Source organism: Sinocyclocheilus anshuiensis, unplaced genomic scaffold (genome assembly GCF_001515605.1).
Source record: "Sinocyclocheilus anshuiensis isolate Anshui unplaced genomic scaffold, SAMN03320099.WGS_v1.1 scaffold61, whole genome shotgun sequence".
Classification (NCBI taxonomy): Eukaryota; Metazoa; Chordata; class Actinopteri; order Cypriniformes; family Cyprinidae; genus Sinocyclocheilus; species Sinocyclocheilus anshuiensis.
In genome coordinates this window covers 401,457-411,239 of record NW_015536473.1, presented here as the reverse complement: position 1 = coordinate 411,239, position 9,783 = coordinate 401,457, and the positions used below count along the sequence as shown (strand labels likewise).

Sequence of the window (9,783 nt, the reverse complement as noted above, 5' to 3'; positions counted from 1 at the left end):
TCATTAAAACGACATTTTTTCTCGTAATAACGACATATGTCATAAAAACTGTTTTCCGGTTATTATAGATATATGGTACATTATGTGAGAGAGTTAAGCGACTGTCCGCGCTGCAGTCTGACATAAACGAGGATCTGCACGCTGCTGAAATTATTGAAATACACTGTTTTAAATGTATTTTAATGTAAAGGTTTTAATTGTAGCGGCATGTTTATTAGGAATAATCTCCAATCTGTCTACAATATAGTGCTATCCAATAACTGTACTCAGACCCATGACTCGTTTAGGCTATGATCAGATCAAAACAGTCATTTTTGAATAATCGACTCTGGGCTTAATATTTCTTTATTTGAATGACTGAAGTTTGATTTAACAACAAATCGAAATAGGAACAAAAAGAAATAAAGAGATTTTCTAATAGGGGCGCTTGACCATGCTTTGGTTTTTGACGCCTTGGGAGTGAGAATGGGTTGTCATTTAAGACTGAGTCAAAATCAAGCTTTGATAAGAAACGAGTCATACAGTAGATTCATTGCTTTACCAGTGTAGCTTACATGCATACAGAGACTGGATATCAAAATATACAAATAAAATGGAACTGGCTTTATGAATTTAAAGTGTAAAATGTCATAATAATAATTCCCTCTTCCCTCTCATTTGAAAAATAAAATAATAATAATAAAAAATCAATAATTCTGTGAATCAATAATCCTTAGTAGCTCTTAAAAAAAACAAAAAAAACATCCATATAGAAAAGGTGTTTTTAATATAAATCTTTAGTACTTGCACTTTGACATCTTTGTGTGTGCTTGCTTTTTTGTCATTGTAAAAAATATATATGAGTAATATATGAGCAAATAATTATGAGCTTTGAACAGTTTTCCTGAGCAATGAGATGCTATTACAGTCATGAACTGAAATGGACCCGATGAGGAGGTGATTTTTCAGAAAATGTACATATTACTCGGGTAGCAATGATAAAATAAAATAAAAATAGCTTCGGATATAAAATAACTTTTGAAAGTTATTATTTTTTCAGTTTCAAAATTACACACTTCACCTTTAAGAAAACAACACAAGACTACAACAACTGTGAATATAGCTCAGTGACCAGAAATGATTGAGCGTGAAATTCTTCATTATTTGCTTGGAAAAAGCAGCTTAATGAATTCAGTTGTACAGTAATCAGTTTGTTCAGAACAGAATCATATATACTATAAGCTATTATACACCGTTTCATAATTGACCGTGTCAGTCTGCCAGAGAATAGAGAACTACATTTCATGTTACACATTTTATGTATTTTTCATCCTTTGAAATGTTTCAAGAAACTCTGAAATTTGAAGAAGAAAAAAAGTCACATTTCAACTGAGCTCAAAGATAGATAATAAACAAAGTTTGTTATGCAATAATATTCTGATTAAAGTGAAAAACAAAAACATACTATTTTTTTCTCTTGCAGAATGGAGCTGGAATTTAAGAATACTTTTTCTCTCCAAAATGCACCAAAATAGAAAAAAATAAAATAATAATAATTTAGTGCTATATTTAGTGCTCATGAACCTGTTCACATCCCAGTCCATCCCTACTGAGCCCTTGATCAAAACACATGACAATAATGTACTTGCAGTTTGGACTGAATTTGGATTAGATTTTTCCTACTTTCTTTGCACAAAGACAGACAGCGAACGTGATGTGAAGTCACCTGTGGTTATCATCATAATAATACTCTCCTGTCCTCAAATAATTGACTCTCTAACACTAGAACTCTCTATTCTTTTCTATTATATCTACCTGTTTTCTTTTCATTTATTATTTAAAAAAAAAACTTGCTTTGTGTACTGCGTTATACAACCGGGACTTGCCACAGCACTTACATAATATTGCTCTTTTGTTGGTTTGATTGCTTCTATTGTCTTCATTTCGCTTTGGATAAAAGCGTCAGCTAAGATACTAAATGTAAATGTCAAATCATAACTACTCACCTTATATATCCCACTTGTAACTTCACAGACCTAGAAAAGATAAAGCATATCATAAAACTTGATATAGAACATATACAGATATCATTGTTCTCATAAATGTTTATGTCAAGCTGCACTGATGTCACACTTCTCATTCATTTGTTATAATCTTACTTTGTAGTCTGTGTTCATCAAATAAAACTCGGGGGGGAAAAAAGGAAAATTATCAGCAAAATCTCTACTTGTTTACATTTTTTTTACTGTCATACAGTATATACTGTTAATCTGTCCATTCCTTCTTCATACATATTAAAATGTTTTAAAAACAATAATTTTTTAGAGGTTTAATGCAACAATGATCATGCTGAATATTTATTACTCACTATTTGATCTTCTCCTTTTTATGCAGATGCAGCAAACAATCACAATGAGCAAAAACAGAACTGCTGTTACTGCTACTACTGCTGCAGCAGACCGTGGAGGATCTGGTTCTGGTTCTGGTTTTTTACAGTGAAAGTCATACAGGTTTGAATATTTAAACATGGCTTAAAGTGTCTTAAATGGTGATGATAATGATGATAAACAACCTCTCTACCAAGACAGAATAAGAAAGAGTAAAACAAAAACAAAAAAACACACAAAAGAACTAATTAAAGTATTGCAATCAGAACTTACTCTTATATGTGTTGTTAAATGTGGAGATCCACTTAGAGCAGTTTCTGAGGAAATCTCTGAGGAATGGGTTTTGTCCAGTTTGATGATCCATTTTGGTTTCTCTGACTTCATCCATCCATGGAAGAAGGTCATACTTTAAGGTAATAAAATCCATTCCATCATACACTCTTAAAAATAAAGGTGCTTCAAAAGGTTCTTCAAGCGATGCCATAGAAGAACCATTTTTAGTTCCACAAAGAACCATTCAGTCAAAGGTTCTTTAAAGAACCATCTCTTTCTTACCTTTTTGTAATCTGAAGAAACTTCTTTCGCCACAAAGAACCTTTTGTCAAACAGAAAGGTTCTTCAGATGTTAAAGGTTCTTTATGGAACCATTTAGACAAAAAGGTTCTTCTATGGCATCGTGAAGCACCTTTATTTTTAAGAGTGTATGCAACGTCATCAAAGGCCTTCAGACTCTTTACTGTTCTATTAGGAAGTTTTTCTAGCTTACAGCCACTTATTCTCTGGAGTACATGTAACTCTGCAATCACACAAAATCACACACAGACATATATATATATATATATATATATATATGTGCATGTGTGTGTGTGTGCGTGTAATTGGTAGTGGGTGCCTTTTGAGGGAGTAGGGTATAGAAATACCCAAAGTGGCCACTTGATGAAATGACACCTTTGTTTTTATTCCTGAGCTCATATGTTGATTAGATGTTGATAAGAGAAAAGGTCTAAACTCACCAGAACACTCTGCAGATGGTGTGCAGCGTGACAGATCATATAGATAATTTAAGAACTCTTCTCTAGTTTCAGGCAGTTCTGCAGGAGCTTTGTTCCAGTCGTCTACAGTCAGATTGTCTCTTATCCACACTTGTTTTTCATTACTGTAGCGAACAATCTGAATGTAGTCAGACTCACCCACAGCACTGAACACTGGAAATGGACCTGCTTTGGTCAAGCCTGTATACATGTAGTGGAGGGAGTGTTTCTCTGAGCAAGATAGAAAGCACAAACAGTGAAACACCGTCTCATATGGCAAGCTGTTTTGACTTATATTCATTCACAGGATATGCATTCTTGATTCAATTTTCACTAGTTAAAATGATAATTCTTGATATCAGGAAATTGATTTTTACTAGTAACAATGGCTATTTTGATATCAGGAATTAAATTTCCAATAGCAAAAATGTAAATTTTTGATATCATCATTGTCGCAGAAATCGAATTCTTGATATCATGAATTACATTTTAACGAGTAAAATATTATTCTTGATATCTGTAATTGTGTTTTCACTAGTTAAATGTCAATATAGGCTGCCATTCAAATTCAATTGTTCATATCAAGAATTGATTTCTTAGTAGTTGAAATTTGAACTAGTGCCTTCATTTTTGATATCAGTAATTGCGTGGTTACTACTACTAGTGCAAATGTCTATTCTTGATATCAACAATTGAACTGCTACTAGTAAAAACGTTCATTTTTTTATATCAATAATTCGATTAATTTCTGATATCATGAAAGTGATCAGTAATAAGTTATTAACGTAATTTCGGGAGGAGTATGCCCATCTAATCTTCCAATTAATATCCAAGTATAAAAGACAGCCTCTTACCTCTTCCATTGTTAGTTCTTTCGGCATTCAATTTTTCTTTAAATGAATCTACGGACATCCATGTCCCGCTATAACAAAGCCCAAGATCACTCTCTTAATCAAAGGAATCCAAAAAAAACAACCCTACTTGCCCCGATTACAGCCAAACTCTAACCATCGATCTCCTAGCCAAATTCCTGACTTTCCTCCGTTCCGGTCAGATTAAATTACTGGGTCGTTGGTCCTCAGATGCCTTTCAGACTTACATCCGTTCCGACCTCAGCCTCATCAAACAAGCCCATCTAACACTCTCTTCTCTTAAATTTAGATAGCTGCCCCTCGAAATTCAGTCCATTGACTATTGCTTGATTCATTTGATGCTCCCGCCGGAGTGCCATCTTTTTGGGGGGCTTCCGAATGTTCAAATTATCTTTCCCTTTAATTCAGTAACTCTCGCTCGGTGTCTGATTTGGCATGTGTGTTTTGGGGGGCTACAGAGCTCGAGTAGAATAGTCTCTCTGAGCCCTCCATTGCAGAAATCAAGCCAAATCTGTTTACCACTAATTCTAAGATTATATGGGTACACGAACTCATGAAAGCCATTTTTAGATATCTGAAATTATATTGATATCAAAAATACATTTTCAGATGTCGGAAATAACAAACGGTTAAAGACATAAGACATTTACAGATATCAAGAATTAACATTTAAACTAGTAACAGTTTAACTCTTGATATCAGGAAAAAAATGATAACGATAAAAATCTGAATCAAATGTAATTCTGAGCTGTTGCAACTGAAAGAAACTTGCACTGACTAATCTCATGCTACCAGTCAAAAGTTTTTGAACAGTAAGAATGTTTTTTTTTTTAAAAGAATTCTCTTCTGCTCACCAAGCCTGCATTTACAGTGGGTACGGAAAGTATTCAGTCAGTTTTTCTTTTTTAATAAATCTGCAAAAATGTCAACGATTCTGTGTTTTTCTGTCAATATGGGGTGCTGTGTGTACATTAATGAGGAAAAAAATTAACTTAAATGATTTTAGCAAATGGCTGCAATATAACAAAGAGTGAAAAATTGAAGGGGGTCTGAATACTTTCCGTACCCACTGTATATCTTGTTATTTATCTGCCATAGTCTGGCATATTCATAAGGGACAGCACTCATCATTAAATTATGCACATATCCAAAAAGAATTCGTTACTATACATAGCCTATCCAAAAAGGAATTCATGATATCTGAAATAATGTTTACTAGTGAAAATACAATTTTAACATGTAAGAATTAAGTTACAGATATCAAGAAGTATAAGTATACAATTTATTTGTTGATATCAACAATTCATATCATACACGCGTAAATGTTAACAGGACGACAAAACTATTACAGATATCAAAAATGTATTTCTTAGGCTACTAGTTAAAATTTCAAATACACGTTTGTATTTCTTACTAGTAGAAATTACAATTTTGATATCAATTTGTTACTAGTAAAAATGTGAATTTCTGATATCAAGAATTCAATTGCTACTAGTTGAAATGTTAACTCTTGATATCTGTAAATGTCTGTAACCGTGAAACCGATCTGAAAATTTATTTCTGATATCAGTATAATTTCAGATATCTAAAAAAGCTTTCTTACTAGTTACAATCACATTCATGATATCAGAAATTAACATTGTCACAACTGACAATCAAATTATTGATATCAAAAATGAACATTTTCACTAGTATTTGATGATCAAGAATAGACATTAGTAGCCACGTGCATGATTACTGATATCAAAAATATAGTTTTTTTTTCTAGTAAGAATTGTATTTCTGACATGTAAAATGGGAATTTCAACTATAGTAAGAAATTAATTCTTGATATCAACAACATCTGAATTATAATGGCAGCCTATGGTGACATTTAAAGGGATAGTTCACCCAAAAATGAAAATGTGATGTTTAATGCCGTGCGCGCGCTCAAAGACAGTTGGACATAGTGTATTAGAGGTAAAAAATGATATAAATACTGTTCGGTTTCTGGCACAAACCGATCGTTTCATGTCTTAGGACGTCAATGTGTCGAGCCGCAGGCTTTAATTTGGATTTGTCTGTGCATGTTTTTTTTACTCTCATAGATTTTGTTACCATTGCCATGCATTATACGACTGATAGACTGCAACGGTTAAAGTTAAAAATCATCATATGTGTTCTACTGAAGAAACAAAGTCACCTACATCTTGGATGCCCTGGGGGTAAGCAGATAAACATCAAATTTTCATTTTTTGGGTGAACTATCCCTTTAACTAGTCTAGTGAAAATATGGCTTGCCGAGGCTTGTTTCCTCTCAGATAGCATGTAAAAACTAAATGGAGGCAATGACATGCACAGAAGGAGGGGCACCGACCAATGCCCTCGTAGCGCCATTTCTCCCCCTCCAGAGATCTTTGCACGCCATTAAATGTAGGGCCACACCAGCCATTCAAACTGGAACGTAAAATCCACACTAGAGGCTTAGTAACTAGTAGCCTACTTAGTCTGAAACTAACTCTATACCTATTCAGCTGCACCATTTATTCTTAAAGCTGAACATAGCTAGCTACACTCTGAAAAAGCGGACACTGGGGCGGTATTTTTTCCAAAGGTACACCTTTGTTCCTTGTTTATCCCTAAATGTGCATATTAGTACGTACTTTAAAGGTGCGCATTTTCCTGCAAATAACATTCAGAAACTGTATTTAAAATACAGAATGATCAACAAATAAATACTGTTATTTAAAAAAAAAAACATAACCTAAATTTCAGGGTGGGGTTTTTTTATTTTATTTTTCTATACACTCAGAGCGCTAACAACGTACTTTATTAACAATGTTCTCTCTCTTAAAATGTAAATGTCAGCATTGTACTCGTCAACATTAATAATATGTCTAAATGACGTCTGTCAGGTAAAAACAAGAGCTTATTGATGCAGTTCGGACTATATTCTATTTTATTCCAATTAGTAGCTAGCCTACATTAATAGGTAACAGTATAGATCCCAAATTTGCTACTGTTGACCAGACAACTATGTGCAATTTTTGATTGATTTAGCCTGCTATGAATGTGCTCGTTGAACTCTGTGTGAAAAATCTATTAAAAATTGACATGAAACAATGTGTGCAACTAATTTGACTTCTGAATTAAGAGACTAAAACTTGATTTCATGTTGATTTAAAGCAATATATTCAGCTGCAGTGTGTAAGCGGTCCATAAAAACAACATTCACAAACACTGATTTTATGATGTTTTATAAAGTTTTTAAACAAATATACACAATGATTATATATGCAAAAAGTGCTCTTTTCTCTGCTTTTATAAGTGTTGCTTTCAGACGCTGAACCTGAATATTGATATTTCAGATCCTCGTTAACTGATCATCAACAATAATCTAAACGTAAGGCATGTGTGTAAAAGTCTTTAGATTTTCACATTAATAAACAAACAGCTTCACCTGAGAGTCTCAAAAACAGCAGAATTCATATTTCATCTCTATAATCCAGATCATCTTTGGCTCAGTTCTTTTTGGTTATTTTTAGTGCTTGAATCAAACGATTAATTGCGATTAATCGAATCCAAAATGAAAGTGTTTGTTTACATAATATATATGTATATGTACTGTGTATATTATGTATATATAAATACACACACATACAGTAAATATTTTGAAAATATTTACATGTATATACATTTATATTCTTATATTTTATATTATATATAAATATATTTAATATATAACCATAACATATTTTTCTTAAACATATACATGCATGTGTGTGTATTTATATATACATAATAAATATACACAGCACACACACATATATTATGTAAACAAAAACTTTTATTTTGGATTCGATTAATCGCGATTAATCGTTTGACAGCGCTAGTTATTTTATATATTTTTTTTTTAATAAACACTTAAACCAGCTGGATTTGATCTGATTTATCGCTCATAATCATCTTGTGGCTTTATAATACTGTAAGTTCACAAAGGGTCTCTTGGATTTTCTTGGTACGAGTTCACACGTCCCAGAATCCTTTGTGTCAGGACTCCCGTTCCTCTGTGTTTGACTGTTTCACGTCAGCGAAGCAGATTTTCCCTGAAGCTTATAATGATTGCTAACAAGCGGCTGGCGTCATACACGCACTCTGGATATGGAGTATGAGTTCATAGCTAAATAAACGTCACCTGTGCTGTACGCATGCGTGGATGTGGTGTGTTTAGCTGATCCTGTAAAGTGCAAATGTCACACGTTTGTCTTAAACAGCCTTCATCAGCTGATTGGACAGACGGGTGTCTGCGGTTCAGAACTCCTTCTCATCGATCCCAGAATCCTGTGCGCTCTTGGTGTCGGCACTGAGGGGCGAGATCACAGCGCTGCTGATTTCACCGAATCTCTCCACGACACACTGCGCCGTCACACGCGCCTCGGGGTCGTGATCCCAGCACTCCTCTATAGTGGAGCTCAGCAGACATTAAAATAAATACATAATTAAAACAGATAATAAAAACAAAAGATGACAACAAATAATAAAAATGAGTTAAATAAATACTAAAGACAAATAAGTAAATAAAAATAAGATTAAATTAAATATATTAATGATTTAAATGAATGATTGTAATAAATAAAATTGATTTAAATAAATCATTAAAATAAATAAAAACAATGGGTTAACATAACACGAATTAGATTTAAATAGTTAAATAGATTAATAAATAAATGTATCTACAAGTAAAGGATAAAACAGAGTATAAAAACATATTCAAATAAATAATAAAACGTTTGATTAAAATAAATGATGAAATAATTAAAATAAGTAATAAAAACAAAACCAATAATACAAATGTGATTAAAATAAATTAAAATAGATTAAAATAAATAATAAAATTTAGATTTAAAGAATTAAATAGATTAATATACATTACATCTACCAGCACAGCACTATAGTGAGTAGATATTTAAATATTATAGTTAAATGTTATAGTTTTTTATTTTAAATTAGATTTAATTTTTGTAGTTTTTGCTTTCATGTTGATTTTAATGAGTTTGATCTTTTTTTTTTTTTTTTTAAATATGTCTATAGTTGTAATTTGTATTTAAGTTTAAAATAAAAACAAACTTTGAAAAAAAACTAGATGAAATAAAATAAATTTAGGCTTTTTATATTTCATTTATATATTTATATAAATATATGAAGGTATGGCTGAAGGTATGACGCCGACGGTGATGGCTGCCTCCGTGGCGTGCTCCGCAGTTGTTTTTATGTTTTTGTTAGTTTGTCCTGTCTTTAGTTATATCCCTGCAATCAGTTTCACCAGAGACGAATTGCTGGACATTCGGCAGTACACACCACCCGATGTGGTGTATACTGATGTAGTGTGGGAGTTTTGCTCGTTCATTCTCGTGAGTGTTTACATTCCTCCGCACGTGAGCTCGGCTTTACAGAAACTCGCTGATCAGATCACAGACACAGAACAACAACACCCGGACTCTGTTTTAATCATTCTCGGGGACTTTAGTAAAGCCA

At 32.8% G+C, this 9,783-nt stretch overlaps 1 protein-coding gene across 1 annotated transcript in view; it reads right to left on the bottom strand.

Moving 5' to 3' along the window:
- Positions 1–8,135: 8,135 nt before the first annotated feature.
- LOC107703987 (TGF-beta receptor type-2-like) overlaps positions 8,136–9,783 on the bottom strand; it is an 18,338-nt gene continuing 16,690 nt past the window's right edge. Inside the window, exon 9 of the mRNA XM_016506837.1 lies at positions 8,136–8,728. Coding sequence (XP_016362323.1) covers positions 8,721–8,728 — 8 coding nt within the window. The 3' untranslated portion in view covers positions 8,136–8,720. The remainder of the gene's footprint in view (positions 8,729–9,783) is intronic.